At 30.1% G+C, this 17,328-nt stretch overlaps 1 protein-coding gene across 1 annotated transcript; it reads right to left on the bottom strand.

Moving 5' to 3' along the window:
* Nucleotides 1-12,328: 12,328 nt before the first annotated feature.
* LOC127278950 (uncharacterized) lies at nucleotides 12,329-13,737 on the bottom strand. Its single transcript, XM_051300925.1, has 4 exons — nucleotides 13,450-13,737; nucleotides 13,178-13,358; nucleotides 12,833-13,070; nucleotides 12,329-12,734 (listed from the first exon to the last, which is right to left on the bottom strand). The coding sequence occupies exons 1-4, from the start codon at nucleotides 13,517-13,519 to the stop codon at nucleotides 12,357-12,359; spliced, it is 867 nt and encodes a 288-aa protein (XP_051156882.1). The 5' UTR covers nucleotides 13,520-13,737; the 3' UTR covers nucleotides 12,329-12,356.
* Nucleotides 13,738-17,328: the final 3,591 nt, after the last annotated feature.

Below are 17,328 nucleotides of genomic sequence, written 5' to 3'. Positions count from 1 at the left end.
TGAGCCTAGATTTTTCAGATTTTATTCAAATCTTGTTCTGAATACTGCAGAGTCTCTCCGCAAAATAATCGCTTGTGACTACAAATAAGTTTTTAACAATTTTTGTTAAAGTAAAATGTAATAAACTTAACTTTGAGTTTATAAAGTGTTAGACTTATTAGCAATTGCAAATTTTCAAAGAAAAGACTTATTAGCAATTGTGAACAAATTTTAAACAAACTCATTATTCATTGTAGGGAGAGCTATTCTGCGTCTATGACTCCTGTAATCAGTAAAATTTATCAGGATAGTACTGTTAGTGGTTTCTTGCGCGGATTAAGTAAGGAAATATTTTCAAAACTGTATGAAAAACATATTACAGACTTAGATCAAGCAATAACTTTAGCCTTAAAGGAGAAAATGACATTGAGAACATGGGAGGCTTTGCATGAAAATGAGCAACCATCAACTTCAAATTCTTTTAAGAAACCTCAATTACCACAAAAAAGGGTTGCTCATTTTTAAGCAAAAGAAAATTTAAATTCAAAAAAAATAAGAATGATAAAAGTGATTTAAAAAATATTAAATGCCATTTTTGTCATAAACCAGGGCATTTTAAAAAAGATTGCTTTAAATTAAATAAAAGGTTAGAAAAGGAGGAAAAAGAAGGCAGAAAATGAGAATATTGTTTTAGGCCTAATCATAATACTGACAGATGCTTCTTAAAACAAAGACATGAAAAAAAGGTTATCTCATTCAACTATTCGGGGGGGAGTAAAAAAAGAAATAAATATTAAAAATAAACAAAATGATAATTCCTCAAAAAACTCAACTTGGGATCAGCAAGTGAGAGAATTGCTGATCCAGAGTTCGAAAAGTTCTCTTCAATCCGAGTCGTCCTCCAAATCTATGGATTTGAAGGAAGAGGACAAGTCCCTACAATAGATTTGGAGAACTTCTCTTTTGTTAATAGTAAAGCTAATTTTTTAGTGGATACTGGCTCTTCAGTAAATTTAATAAAAATTGACACTTTAAATGAACATTTAGTTATTAATAGAACTAAAGTGTTTAATTTAGTAGGAATTAATCCAACATTGACTAAAACTTTAGGGGAAGTAATAGAAAATATCCATGGGGTTGAAACCTTATTTCAAGTTGTCCAATCTAGTTTTCCAATTAAGTTTCAGGGAATCCTTGGAATAAGCTTTCTTAAACAACATAAAACTACATTGAATTTTATCGACAATTATATAAAAATTAATAATGTTGATATTCCATTTAAAGAAAATAAAAAAATTTAATTACCTCCTCGATCTAAAACTTTAGTTGAATTGCCTATTAAAAAAACTGATTTGACAGAAGGATATATTCCAAGAATTCCCTGTGGACCTGGAATTTATGCAGGAGAAGTATTAGTGACAAACAAAAATAATGTAATTAAGTTATTTATGATGAATTCCACTAATGGAAAGGTTGAATTGGCTATTCCCATAATTGAATTGGAGGAGTTCTCTTTTCCTTTAGATTGTTCAGCACCAAGGTCAGAATTCAAAGAAACAAATGATGATATAAAAATTCATGCTAACAGAATGGCCTTGTTGATGGAAAATTTAAATTTGGATGGATTAAATGATGAAGAAAAAGAAAGTTTAATTAAAATATTTAATGAATTTCCAAATCAATTTTATTTACCTGGTGATAAATTGGGTTCCACTAATGTTTTGAAACATTAAATAGTTACAACAACTGATAAACCAATTTATGTTAAACAATATAGATATCCTCCAATTCATAAGGAAGAGATAATTAAACAAACAAATAATTTAATTTTAACAGACATACTTAAACCTTCCGTAGCACCATACAATTCGCCCTTGTGGATTGTTCCAAAAAACCAGACTCCAAAGGTAACAAACGTTGGAGAATGGTTATTGATTATCGAAAATTAAATGAGATTACAGTCGGAGATGCTTATCCAATACCAAGTATAATTGATATTATTGATGAATGTGGAGGAGCTAAATATTTCTGTTTTGGATTTGGCTTTAGGTTTTCATCAAATTCCTCTTGATCCTGAAACTCAGGCAAAAACTGCATTTAGTACTCCCTTTGGTCATTATCAATATACTAGAATGCCCTTCTTGGCCTTTCTGGTTATTATCGAAGATTTATTAGTGATTATTCTAAATTAGCAAAACCATTAACAATATTATTAAAAAAGGATGTAGCCTTTTTGTGGACTAGTTTACACCAACAAGCATTTGAAACATTAAGAGATAGAATTTGTTTACCTCCTATCCTACAATATCCTGATTTTTCAAAACCTTTTGTATTAACTACTGATGCTTCTCACTTTGCAATTGGTGGCGTTTTGAGTCAGGCTCCTATTGGAATGGATCTTCCAATAGCATTTGCTTCCAGGGTTTTGCAAAAGGCAGAGATTAATTATTCCACTATTGAAAAAGAATTTCTAGCAATGGTTTATTGTGTTAAGTATTTCCGCCCTTATCTATTTGGTAGAGAATTTTTACTTGTAACGGATCACAGACCATTAGTTTCGTTACATGGTTTAAAAGATCTTGTGTCTAGATTAGCCAGATGGCGAATTAAATTGAGCGAGTACGACTACAAAATTGTGTATAAACCTGGTAAAATTAATGCTAATGCTGATGCCTTATCAAGAAATCCGATTAAAAAAATTGACAATGAACAAATGACCTCAGATACTTTAAGTATCAATATATTAATCGAAAATGCTTTTCGATTAAATGAATTTCCAATACAGGGCTCTGCTGATCAAAGTATTTTTGGTTCATGTGACGTTCTGAGGACTGAGAAATTAAATTTTGATCTTGACCATGGAAAATTTTCTCAGGACACAGATACATGTCATCGGAACCTTGAAAATAATTTAGTTGATCAATTAACTATGGAAAGTGCACGCATAGAAAATGTTCCCGTTGCGGAATTTTCCCTTGGCCAATGTGGTAGTTATGCCCATTCTTTTAATAACATGTCTTTGAATAATAATCAACTTGATCACGTTCTGGGAACTGTGTTTCAGATTGATAATGCTTGCCTAATTTATAGTAAAGACAAGCTAACTATAGGAAAAGGTCATATAGTTCATTTTGTGTCTGAAGATTGTGTTTTCGAATCAAATATTAGTAGAGAATTGATTGAGAAAGAACTATTAGACCCAAAAACAATAAAAAACGATGATTTTAAGGTTGGAAATGTGGTCGTTCTTGCTCAAGGAAATCGCTTAATATTTCATGTAATTGTAAAAGAAAAATTTAATGGAAAAAATTATTTAAATAAAATTTCTAATACTATTTTAGCTTGAAACAGTGCAATGCTTCAATTAAATGTAACATTTGCTAGAATTTCGAAAACGGGGAATGATCTAGATGAAATTTCATGGTTTTCTATAGAGAAAATGTTATGTCAACATTTCTCTGATTCACAAATCAAAATTATGATTTGTTCAGGGGAAATAAAATTTCCTGACCCTGAAAAACATAAATTAATTATTAAAGAATTTCATGAATCTACAGTAGGAAGTCACAAGGGAGTCTCAAAAACATATTCTCGAATTCGATCAATATATTTTTGGCCTAATATGAAAATCGAAATTCAAAATGTTAAAGACGGATGTTAATTAACAAAAATAAAATAAAATAAAGTAAAATAATTTTGAAGAAAAATAATAAGATTAGAAATAACACTAATTTTTATTACTTAACATTTCCGCTTATTCGGAAAGCGTTATAGCTCTTCGCTAAGCAAATTAGAAAAAGGTAGTGGACTGTTGTTCAGAGTGTTATCCATTCAACACCCCCGGGTAGACGGTATTTTATCGAAAATGATTATAAAGAAAGAAATGAGATAAATACGTATAAAGGTGATTAAATAAATCAAGAGTTGAATTGATATAAAATAAGATTACATTTATTCATTCAACCCCCAAACAATTTACATACAGCTCCCCAATTGGTTTTAGTTAGAAAAGATTTACAATTTGATTAACATTTACTTTAAGCTACTTGATTAAAAAAAATCAAGTCTCACAAAAAGATGTCATTTATTATAAATGACAAAGAAACAAAAAGATCTAATAAAAGAAAAACTCTCAATAAAAGAAAACAAATTGTATGTGTGGTCTGTGTATAATAATGTATGTTTCTCGTTTTTAGAATATATATATGTTTTAATTAATATATGTAATATTAATGCGAAACAAAAAGATCTAATAAAAGAAAAACTCTCAATAAAAGAAAACAAACTGTATGTGTGGTCTGTGTATAATAATGTATGTTTCTCGTTTTTAGAATATATATCTGTTTTAATTAATATATGTAATATTAATGCGACTCACCAGAATAATAATAAAATAAAGATACTGAAAAATATCTTATTACTTTTCAACGTTTGATATTTGAACTTCGTATTTTATACATATATATATATGATTCACGAACATGCGGAAGTATATCCTTTCTTCCTCTGTTCTCTAATAAATTCCTTTTGATTTAACCTTTAATATTTATTGACTTGCGACAATTATTTTTATTTTCAAAGTCTGCCTATTAAAAATTCAGAAGTTTGGGTTCACCAAACCTGAATTTTCCAAACAGTTAGTTTTGAAATAAAAACAATTGCTGTTATAAACAAAAATAAAACACTTTCTGAATTTAATCGTAACTTGCACTTTTAACATTTATAGCACTTTGTATTTGATAATTAATTTACTCTTCTTTTTAAATTTATGAACTTTTATATAATGATCGATTTCACAGATTGTGGAAAATTTCACTTGTATTTTTATACACAAACTTGACGAATTTCAACCCTTACTGCGGGGAACAAATAATATTCTCTACCACTCTTAGTGGGAGTTAAACTTTATATTCATCCGCCTTTTTGCGGGAAACACATCCGCTCTGCGGGAAATACAATTTAAGACTCGTTGAACAATAATTTGGTGGCAACGATCACGCCCTGTTGGTATGCGATTTTTAGGAGATGGGAGGGTTGATTTTGCAATCAACACCTCGTTGTCTCCATGCAAGTTTTGGCAAACTTGCATTTTACTAGTGGCGTGATCGGTTCAACCACCTGATTTACTTTTATACTTTATATGTTTCCTCATTTTCCAGAATAATGTGGCAACTTCTATACAGTGTAAGTCCCACAATTTGCGAAATCGACTGGCAATTTAGTTTAAATTATTTCGCAATTTGAAGTTCAACAATCTGAACTCATTTGCGAAATAACCTTTGATTTAGAAATTAAATAAAATAGTAAAAAAATGAAATTATAAATATTAATTGAATTATTTAGAAGTATTATTTACATATTCTAGTTCCCGAAACTTAATAGGTGAATGTGTTTGTGTTGTTCATGTTATAGGTGTATAATTGGGAAGAATGTTTACGATATTTTAATAACATTTATTATTTCTAATGAATAATATTTAGCAAAAAAAAGTAAAAGTTACGGAAATCCGTCCGTAACACAAAATTTTATTAAATCCTGCAAAAATTGTCAAAGAAATAAAATTATAAATTTAAGAACGAAACAACCAATGAGGATCACTGATACCCCTAAAGAACCTTTTGAAAAAATTCAAATAGATATAGTTGGACCTTTACCAATTACTCCCCGAGAAAACAGATATATATTAACTATTCAATGCGTATTTTCAAAATACGCAGATGCTATTCCGTTAAAGAATATTGACTCTGTAACAATTGCTCATGCTCTTGCTGAACAATTTATATCTAGATATGGTTGCCCAAAAATAATTCATAGCGACCAAGGAAAAAATTTTATAAGCAAGGTCATGAAATTGTTTTGTAAAATTTTTAACATTGAAAAAATTGAATCAACAGCATATCATCCTCAATCGCTAGGATCATTAGAACGAAGTCATCCAGACTTAGTTCAATACCTCAGACAATTTGGAAACGCCCAAACATGGGATAAACATTTAAGATTTGCAGTATTTTCTTATAATACAGCTGTCCATGAATCAACGGGATTCGCACCTTATACCTTAGTTTTTAGAAAAGAAGCTATCATACCTTCAAAATTTCCACAAGAATTAGCAGATAAAACGTATATGCAATACCTGCAAGAACTTTTCTTGAAATTAGACAATGTTCAAAAATTAGCTCATGAATATTTAGAAATGTCTAAAAGAAAAAATAAACATTATTATGATAGAGATGTTCATCCTGTAAATTATAAATTAGGAGATCTGGTTAACCTGAAAATAAGCGTTAGAAATGATAAAAAATTCGACCCATTTTTCGAAGGTCCTTATGAAATAATTGAATTAATTGGTAAATATAATGTTAAAATTAAAAGAATTGATAATAATCAACAAAAGGTAGTTCATAAAGATCAAATACAATTAACAAATTAATTTAAAATTTTATTAATATGAAAACACCTAAAAAAAAGGGAAATTTAAATTATGAAAGCACCTTAAAAAGAATATGTATATAAAATTTATATAACATTAATAATTAACAGCTTTATTATACTCAATTATAAATATAACATCAGTAAAATACATATGAATAAACAGAATTGAATACCTTATCTATAAAATAAGATTATTGCAGAATCGGCTTAAGAAAATCTTTCTACTTCAGATCGTGCAACCTGTCGATATAGGAAATCTATGACTAGTCAAGTGTTTTGTGTAAACAAAAAGTAAACAAATGATTCTAAATCAATATTTATTTATCAGTTATAAAATAAATTATAATTAAAAATGATGAATATTGATGAATTCGCTAGAGGTACTCCTCATGAATTTATCGGTAGAGATGAATGGAGGAAGGGAGACGATTTTTCAATTGTCGGACTTCCTGTTGTAAGTATTTCATCGTCCTCTGTCATTTTTCTTCTTCCCTTTTAGCTTTCTTTTTTTATCAATTTTGATATAAAATATGTATATATATATATATATATATATATATATTAATAAATTGTATTAAATTGTTAAAAATGAATATGTATATATATTTTGTCTATATTTAACCTCTAGGATTCTATGGTTTATCATTATCCGTCGGTCTTGTCCTTTTCTTCTTCTTTTATCCGAGTTTAGGTTATCTGAAAATAAAATTGATATGTTGATACTTGTGTATACATATATGTGTATGTGTATACATGCATTAAATAACATATTAAAATAAAAAAAATATATAAATATAAATATATTTGTTGCTCACGTATGTACGCATATGTGTATGTGCATGCATGGACATGTATATATATATAAAAGGATATATATATATATGTGTGTGACAATTTTTTCTTTTATTTTTTTTTAAGGAATTACTGGATTTGTTCGAAAGCGAAGTACCCCCATATATGTCTGTCTTACAGCAGACATATGGCTTTCGACAAATGATGAAAATATAACTTGGCGATGCCACAACTGTTTTTTAAGAGGAAATGTTCCCGAGAATCCGCAGGGAGTTAATTATCACACACATTTCCTTTTAACGAATTCACCCATGCGTGGCGAAAGAGGTTGCCCTGGTTTATTTCTGTTAAAAAGCCCGGAAAATGTTGGAGATGCCGGTGGGCCTTTAAGGCTCTCCATATTTCTATTCATGATACAACAAATAAAGGAGACGCATGAAAATCCCCTAAACTTCATATAGCAGAAATGCCATTTGACAGAAATTTATATAACAGAAATTTTATTGGACAGAATATTTACATGGCAGACAATTCATATAACAGACTTTTCATTGGACAGACGTTTGATTGGACAGAATTTTTATCGAACAGAAATGTTACTTAACAGAAATTTTATCTGACAGAATTTCCATTCAACAGAACATAAGTATAGCAGAACTCTCATAGGATAGAATATTTACACGGCAGACGATTCATATAACAGACTTTTCATTGGGCAGACGTTTGATTGGACAGAATTTTTATCGAACAGAAATGTTACTTAACAGAAATTTTATCTGACAGAATTTCCATTCAACAGAACATAAGTATAGCAGAACTCTAATTGGTCATAATTTAACTTTTGCATCATACATTCTCATCCCTGCTATATTTTTAACTTGTCGGTAAAGTAGACGTAGAGGTCAGTAGTTGCTATTTCTTTCTCGCCCCAAAGTTTGAATATTAAATAATAAAACTAATATTTTATTTACTTATAATTATTAGGTATTCATTATCAATAATAATGAAATAAAATATTAGTTTTATTATTTAATATTCAAACTTTGGGGCGAGAAAGAAATAGCAACTACTGACCTCTACGTCTACTTTACCGACAAGTTAAAAATAAAGCAGGAATGAGAATGTATGATGCAAAAGTTAAATTATGACCAATTAGAGTTCTGCTATACTTATGTTCTGTTGAATGGAAATTCTGTCAGATAAAATTTCTGTTAAGTAACATTTCTGTTCGATAAAAATTCTGTCCAATCAAACGTCTGCCCAATGAAAAGTCTGTTATATGAATCGTCTGCCGTGTAAATATTCTATCCAATGAGAGTTCTGCTATACTTATGTTCTGTTGAATGGAAATTCTGTCAGATAAAATTTCTGTTAAGTGACATTTCTGTTCGATAAAAATTATGTCCAATCAAACGTCTGTCCAATGAAAAGTCTGTTATATGAATTGTCTGCCATGTAAATATTCTGTCCAATAAAATTTCTGTTATATAAATTTCTGTCAAATGGCATTTCTGCTATATGAAGTTTAGGGGATTTTCATGCGTCTCAAATAAAGTCATCCAAATCATGGATTCACCAGCATATCCATATTTAAGATGTAGGTTTGCAAGACCACACCAAAGACCAGGAGCACCAGATTTTTTCTTTTTGGAAATTGTTCCTCAAAATGAAATAATTCCTCCTCCTGCACCTCCTAATTTCCCAGAGCATGATGATGATGCAAATTTGATTAGGATGATTTTAAACGGACCCATTGATTTTCCTGATATCGAAGAGGAAAATTTGGACATAAAAAATTTATTCGATTTTAATTAAAACAAATTATAATATTTTTTTTTATTAATGTTTTATAAATAGCATGTACATTGTATAATTATGAAAAGAAATAATTTTTTTAAAAAAATATAAATAATAATAATTATACAAAATAAATTTTTATAATAAATATATATATGCACTTATTTGAAAATAAGCAATATCTTTAATGTAATTCCTTAATAATTAATTATTTTATACTTACATATTTTTGTCGCTATTATAAACACAAAAATAACAATTTAATATAAACAAATTTCTTTTATGCGATTTTGAATATATCACTTTCTTGGGCGATAAGGTGTGACATCTGGAGTCTTTTTCTAGTAATTTATCTAGGGAATTACTCTATTTGATAAAATAAATAAATATAAAATTTCTTTTATGATTTGCAATTATTTATTTTTAGAATAAAATAATATTCGCAAAAATATAAAAATATATATATTTAAAAAAAATCAATAAAATAAATAGTATTAAAATAAGGTTTTATTTAATTGATGAGTCATAAGTTAAAAATAGAAAATGCAATATAAGTCTTATTCAAATTTTCGTGCCATATAAGTCTTATTGAAAGTTCAGTGCTATATAATTCTTATTCAAGTTTCCGTGCAATACAATAATTGTATTGAATAAGAATTATATAGCACTGAACTTTCAATAAGACTTATATGGCACGAAAATTTGAATAAGACTTATATTGCATTGCAGTTTCAATAAGCATTATATGAACGGGAGGTGTCGCAGTATTACCTAGCGAAGTGATTACTGGAGATAAAATTACCGAAAATCAACGTGAAGTTTTAATAAATTTACTAAATAAATTTCGACATTGTATGGCAAAAAATTTGTTTGAATTAGGTTGTACGACCTTATTGGAGATGGATATTATAGATAAACCAGGCTCCATACCGATTTGTTCAAAACGGAATCGCGCGACGCATGAAGAACGCGAAATCATGCGAAATACTTTTTCTGTTTCGAAGAAAGCTGGGATTGCCACTGATACAACGTCGACATATTCTAGTCCTGTCTTTGTAATACGAAAGAAAAATGGAGAAGCACGCGTAGTTTCTGATAGTCGTCGTTTGAATAGTCAAACTGTGAGAATTTAATATCCATTGCCAAATCTCGACGAGTATCTTGAGATCGTTTCTGAAGCAAATATTTTCGCAATTTTTGATCTTTCTAATGGATATTTGCAACTTCCGCTCAAACCGAAAGCCCGTCATAAGGGGCAATCCATAAAGCATTTGATGCTTTAGGGGGTAGGGGGGGTTAGCAAAATATCACACTACATGTTAATCGTAAATGGAAAAAGCATCACAAGGGAGAGGGGGGGGTTAAAATATTGTATTCGAAAAGTGATTTTATGTAAGATGAGTTTACGAAAAATAATATATATATATATATTGATATTCTAGTAATTTAAATAAGACTGTAATTTCGTCTAAGAGATTTGTGTACCTACGAATTATTTTGATAAAAGATTTAAAATGTACGACGGCTTGAGGACAAGCCTTAGAAAGGTTGGCCGAATGTTAGAATTTTCATTATTATATTAAGATGTTTTTGAAATGCGCGCCCTTTGTTTTATGAAATGACTTCCGGTTGAGTGTCCGTGTAAGAAAGGTAGTGTGTGCTTGAGAAGTGTACAGATCTCGTCGAGCGAGCAAACGAGAAGGACCACAAGAGTCTCTAAACCCAATTTGTTTCATTTTTTTATTATCAAATATACTTTCATTCAACACGAGGTTGTCTATTTTCTTAAGTGTATATTTTTCACCTTTCCACATTAATTACTTGAGAGTTAATGTTTTGAACTTCTAATACATTTTAATTACATTTAGTTTGAAATAGATTTACGAATTACATTTCAATATATATATTTCATTTACGCTGTTTTATTAACCCCAAAAGTTTTACTTTAACATTAAAAATGGCCACTATCTGACCTATAAGTATCGAAAATATTTTAAAGATTATATTTGATCTCACTTCTTTGTTTAAAAGGTCATATAGAATAAATCTTTTTAAATTTTTAAAATATTTGAAGTAGCAAATGATCTAAAAATAACGAGTGTTCATTCACTGATACATCATGTTCATTCACTGGCCCCAAGTGTTCATTCACTGGTGTTTGGAATATAATTTTGACAAGAATTAATTAACCCCTTCGTTGGCATTAACGCATTTACGCGTAAAATTTTTTCGTGCCCTACGTGGCATTGATACGGACATTTTTTCAAAAATCGTTTGTATTTGTTTTATAATTAGTACTCATGGGTTTTAGGGGTCGCTGATTACGAATCCGATGTTAGTTTTTCAAAATTCAAGATGACCGACAATATTTTAAAAATTTGCTAGAATTTGTTTAAAAATTGGTACTCGGAGTTTTCCGGGTCGCTTATTACGAATTCGATGTTAGTTTTTCAAGATTCAAATTAGCGAATCCAATATGGCGGATGAATTGTGACAAAAATATTGTTCTATTTGCAGAAATATTGGATTTTCGTAAAAATAAGCATCTTAGGGTTATTGAGGTGGCCCTTTTTAATTTTTCATAATTTTAAGAATCTGATTTTAGATTGGTAATCAGTGACTTCAAAAATAATCAGAAACCTTATTTTTTAAAAAAATACAATGATTTTTCAAAAAATTGTCCTCCATATTGAAACCGCCATTTTGAATATTAAAAATTTTTTAAATAATACTTCAAATTAGTAATTACTGATTCCCAAAAAAACCCAAAAAACATATTTTTTCGGAAAAAACATTGATTTTTTTTTAAAAAACGTACGCCATACTATATCTCACAGTTGAACTTTGAAAAACTAAAGTTAAATTCGTAATCAGCGACCCCAAGAACCTCTGGATACCAATTTTCAGAAAAAATTTCTGTAAATTAACATTTAAATTATTTTTAATGTTTTTAAAAAGTTTGGTGTCAAATTCGCCCGTAATGTGATGCAAATGAAGTGAATTTTTGTCGTTTCTTAAAATTGGTTCGAGGCCTGAATTCAAAATAATTTTTTTATACACAAAAAATCAAACAGTTTCTGGAGAATTAGAATTTTTTTATTTTGCGCCATGAAATTTTGAACTTGAAAAGTAGTATTGTCTTAATAATTTTGAGAACACATTTTCTAAATTTTTAGCGTATATATTTTTAAGACAAATGGGCTCAATCTAAAACAAGGAAATCAATAAAATAATTTTTAGAGTTATAGACTTATATCATTTATATATATATATATATTTATATATCACTTATAGACTTATAGATATCATAACTAATCCTACTGTTATTAGTCCTCTAAATATTCTCCATAGAGCAACTAATATTCCAAACGCATTCTCAATTGCTCTTCTCGCCTGTAATTAAATATCATTTTATCCTTTTCAAGATTTCCTTTTCCTGCCCCTTTAAATGGGCACAGACAATAATCGGTGTTACTAAAAGCTGCATCTCCCAGAAAAACTTGAGGAACTCTTGGTCCATTATCATGAAGAAAAGATGCTGGAGGTAGATTCAATGAGTCATTTGCGAGTTTTTCATATAAATCTGTATTTTTCAAAACGCCACTATCGCTCTGTCTTCCTTTGCCACCCACGTCTACGTAAGTAAAATTATACGTTGCATCACACATTGCTAATAGTATAATGCTGTGAAATTCTTTGTAGTTGTAACAATCTGAGCCAGTGTTTGGTTGCGCCTTACGAAAAAAAGGAATAATATAAAGAATATTTAGTACTGTGAATGCGTATAAAAATTATGTATAAAAATTTTTTTTTACAATTCAAGAATATTTACTTGCATCATAATGTGCTTTCCATCCATAGCTCCAAAGCAGTTTGGAAACTGCCACAAATCATCGAAGTCTTTTATTATTTTCATCCACTCTTCCTCAGTGGAAGGAAATTTCAACACATCTGGTTGGAGAGTTTTCCATAAAATTTTCATGCTTTCCTGAACCAGCTTTTGAATTGTTGTAATACCCATTCTAAATTGAAAGGTAAGAGACGTAAACGATTCTCCTGTTGCAAGATATCTGCCATCAAATCAAATAAATAATAGCTCTATGAAATTAGTAATTAAGAATAATATGTCAACTCATGAATTTTCTTATTTATCTTGAATATAAGCAGTCTCAATTACCTTAGAGTGACTATTAATTTTTCTGAAGGCTTTAAAATATCCGGTCTGGTCGGTGTACTAACAAGTTGATTACCAACTTTAAGAAGCAGTTTTTCAAATGAAGTTACACTCATCCTGGTGTATTTGCGGAACATTACATGATTGCATAATGCCATCTCACATACCAAACTCGCGTAAGCACCTACAAAATACATCATAAACATCAATTATTCATACTTTCTGTTTCCTAATAATTAATAAAAAAAAGATAAATAAAAAATAATCCACTATACCAAACACACTTCTTCCTTGCCACAATGGATCAACTCTATGCTCTCGATTTCTCTTTCTCTTCCGTTTCATTTTCTACAACATACTGAATGTTAAAACCTGCTGGGTTGAATCCTCTTCGGAATGAGATTCATCGCTGTCGCACTCGTCACTTGCGAATTCATCAGAAAAATTAGAATCACTAACGTTTTCAGCATCAATTTGTCGATCTTCTACATGCACGTTATTAGTAGGTGACAAATGTGACAGAGGAGGCTTGCATTGGATTAGAAACCGATTCTCGGGGTTGCCATCCAACTTCATTCTATTACCTGAGAGAAGAGATTTAGAATCAATAATAAGTCATCTAATTTTGGGCAACCAGGTTTTAGTCAATTTAAAAAGTTTTACAATATTCTAAAAAGAATCCGATTTAATTTCATGATTCCACAATATCTGAATTGACCTCATTTACAAATAAATTTTTCCAAACTTAAGGAAGAAAATAATATTTAAAACTTTAATTAAGTATTTTGGAATAATGTACTTTAAGCCCTACTGAAAATCCCTGTATAAGATCTTGTACAATTTCCTGTACAAAATCAGCAACTGAACTTGTACAAGTTCTGACCAGTTCCTGTACAGGAAAATGCACACGAATTTGAAACAAGTTCATGTGTGAGATCTTGTACAAGACCTGGTGCAAGATCTTGTACAAGAAAATGTACATGATTTTGTACAATTTTATGTATAAGTACTTGTACATGAACACGTTCATGTTCTTGCACATGTATAGTTGTAAATTTTTTTTTAATAAAATTTGAGATTTTGATAATTTTTAACTACTAAGATTTATAACTCATGCATGGTAAGAACTATTTTTAATTTTTTAGTAAATAAAAACATGAATTAACATGTGCAAGAACATGGACGTGTTCATGTACAAGTACTTATACATGAAATTGTACATGAACATTTTCTTGTACAAGTATCTTTCTTGTACAAGATCTCACACATGAACTTGTTCCAAATTCGTATGCTTTTTCCTGTACAGGAACTGGTCAGAACTTGTACAAGTTCAGTTGCTGATCCTGTACAGGAAATTGTACAAGATCTTACACAGGGATTTTAAGTAGGGAGCATAAAAGACTATCAAAATCGATAACAAAACCAAGTAATTTTTAGAAAACTGAGTACATCAGTAATTATTAAATTGAAAATTCTCAATTCTCAAGATTTAAAAACATTTTGTAAAATATGACATGTTTTGCCAAAAAAGTATTATTTTATAGTTCTATAATTTTATTAAAAAAATATACACCAACATTCCCAATTATTCTTATCGAGCAATGTTTTTTTGTAAAAATTTAAAAGAAATCGAGTATCATTTCTATATAATTTATATTAGCAAAAACTGTAATCTAAATTTTTGACATAGGAAGAAGCATAATAATTTATTAATAGTACAAAAACGTTAATATCCATAAATTAGTAAGTCATTCATGTGTCCGAGTATTTTTAAAAATAAGTTTTAAAAAATTTATGGTTCTTGAAAAATAAACCAAAAAATTATGTTTACCTGTGGTACATTGCTTCCTGAATAGTGTCGAAGAACAAGAAGGAGATATATTTAAATCCTTTTTAGAACACAAGTTGTGAAAACGGTTTTATAAATAACTATCTCAATAAATTACCTCATTGTAATACTTGTACAATTACTTACAAAGAAGGATCCAACCTAAGATTCAAAAATAAAAATGATTCCTCGAGTGGCCATGATTTCTTAGGTTCATTTTTTGATTCGAATAAACATCTTCTCATGAAAGTTTCTTTTAAATTTTTAAATTTATTTACTGCGTATTCTTTAGTCCAGTCTATGTAAACAAAAGTTTTAATTACAAATTAGATCATAGATAAAAATAATAATTAAAGCAAAGAGTAATACATTACCAGGAAAAAGGGCTAAAATTTCTTGCCATATAGCACTGAACTTTCAATAAGACTTATATGGCACGAAAATTTGAATAAGACTTATATTGCATTGCAGTTTCAATAAGCATTATATGAACGGGAGGTGTCCCAGTATTACCTAGCGAAGTGATTACTGGAGATAAAATTACCGAAAATCAACGTGAAGTTTTAATAAATTTAATAAATGAATTTCGACATTGTATTGCAAAAAATTTGTTTGAATTAGGTTGTACGACCTTATTGGAGATGGATATTATAGAGAAACCAGGCTCCATACCGATTTGTTCAAAACGGAATCGCGCGACGCATGAGAAACGCGAAATCATGCGAAATACTTTTTCTGTTTGGAAGAAAGCTGGGTTTGCCACCGATACAACGTCAACATATTCTAGTCCTGTCATTGTAATACGAAAGAAATATGGAGAAGCACGCGTAGTTTCTGATAGTCGTCGTTTGAATAGTCAAACTATGAGAATTCAATATCCATTGCCAAATCTCGACGAGTATCTTGAGATCGTTTCTGAAGCAAATATTTTCGCAATTTTTGATCTTTCTAATGGATATTTGCAACTTCGGCTCAAACCGTAAACCCGTCATAAGGGGCCATCCATGAAGCATGTGATGCTTTAGGGGAAGGGGGGGTTAGAAAATATCACACTACATGTTAATCGTAAATGGAAAAAACATCACAAGGGGGAGAGGGGGGGGTTAAAATATCGAAAAAATGTATTACATGCTTTATGGATGACCCCTAAAACGGCCTTCATTACTCCGGATTTTACTGGGAAAACTCGAGCAATTTTCAGATAAATGAATGCCCCTCTTTATTTTTCCAAATTGATGGAAATCAACGGAAACCGTTCTGACGATTAAATTTTTGACTAAAGTCTTAGACCAATTTGGAGCACCGATTCGTGTAATTTGTAATCGAGGTACTAGTTTCACCTCCGAAAAATTTCGTGAGTTCTGCGAAAAACAGGGAATTAAACTGACATTTAATTCGAGCCGTCACCCACAAGACAATGGGCAAGCGGAACGTACTCACCAAACAATTTTGGCTCCATTACGGGCAGCATCATGGGCTCGAGAAGAGAAAAATTGGGATGTTAATTCGTGTTGAATGAAAGTATATTTGATAATAAAAAAATGAAACAAATTGGGTTTAGAGACTCTTGTGGTCCTTCTCGTTTGCTCGCTCGACGGGATCTGTACACTTCTCACGCACACACTACCTTTCTTACACGGACACTCAACCGGAAGTCATTTCATAAAACAAAATGCGCGCTTAAAAAGTGTGTCGAGTGACGAGGAAGAAATTCCTTTAACTGATTTCTGTGATCCCGAAGGTGATCCAGACCCAATTATTGCGCAAAACGAATATATGTATCTTCTCAAAATATGCGACCTAAACGCCAGGTGCGAAAACCTGCATATTTTCATGATTATGTGTAAATCTAATGTTTAACTTAAATAAGAAATATTTTATTGTTCTTTGCGTTAAAACGAATTCTATGATTGTATTCGAAAAGTGAGTTTATGTAAAAAGAGTTTACGAAAAATAATATATATTTTGATATTCTAGTGATTTAAATAAGACTGTAATTTCGTCTAAGAGATTTGTGTACCTACGAATTATTTTGATAAAAGATTTAAAATGTACGACGGCTTGAGGACAAGCCTTAGAAAGGTTGGCCGAATGTTAGAATTTTCATTATTATATTAAGATGTTTTTGAAATGCGCGCCCTTTGTTTTATGAAATGACTTCCGGTTGAGTGTCCGTGTAAGAAAGGTAGTGTGTGCTTGAGAAGTGTACAGATCTCGTCGAGCGAGCAAAAGAGAAGGACCACAAGAGTCTCTAAACCCAATTTGTTTCATTTTTTTATTATCAAATATACTTTCATTCAACACGAGGTTGTCTATTTTCTTAAGT

This window comes from Leptopilina boulardi, unplaced genomic scaffold (assembly GCF_019393585.1).
Source record: "Leptopilina boulardi isolate dan_hultmark-lab unplaced genomic scaffold, ZJU_Lbou_2.1 LbouV2_213, whole genome shotgun sequence".
Classification (NCBI taxonomy): Eukaryota; Metazoa; Arthropoda; class Insecta; order Hymenoptera; family Figitidae; genus Leptopilina; species Leptopilina boulardi.
The sequence above is the reverse complement of the archived record's forward strand: the minus strand, read 5'-3'. Positions and strand labels throughout refer to the sequence as shown.

What these genes read in the sequence shown, in the direction of transcription:
- LOC127278950 (XM_051300925.1), bottom strand. Translation starts at nt 13,519, where the DNA reads ATGAAACGGAAGAGAAAGAGAAATCGAGAGCATAGAGTTGATCCATTG. An exon ending in GCAAGGAAGAAGTGTGTTTG is followed by an intron (nt 13,359 to 13,449) that starts GTATAGTGGATT and finishes TGTATTTTGTAG; the next exon opens with GTGCTTACGCGAGTTTGGTA. An exon ending in AAATTAATAGTCACTCTAAG is followed by an intron (nt 13,071 to 13,177) that starts GTAATTGAGACT and finishes ATTTGATGGCAG; the next exon opens with ATATCTTGCAACAGGAGAAT.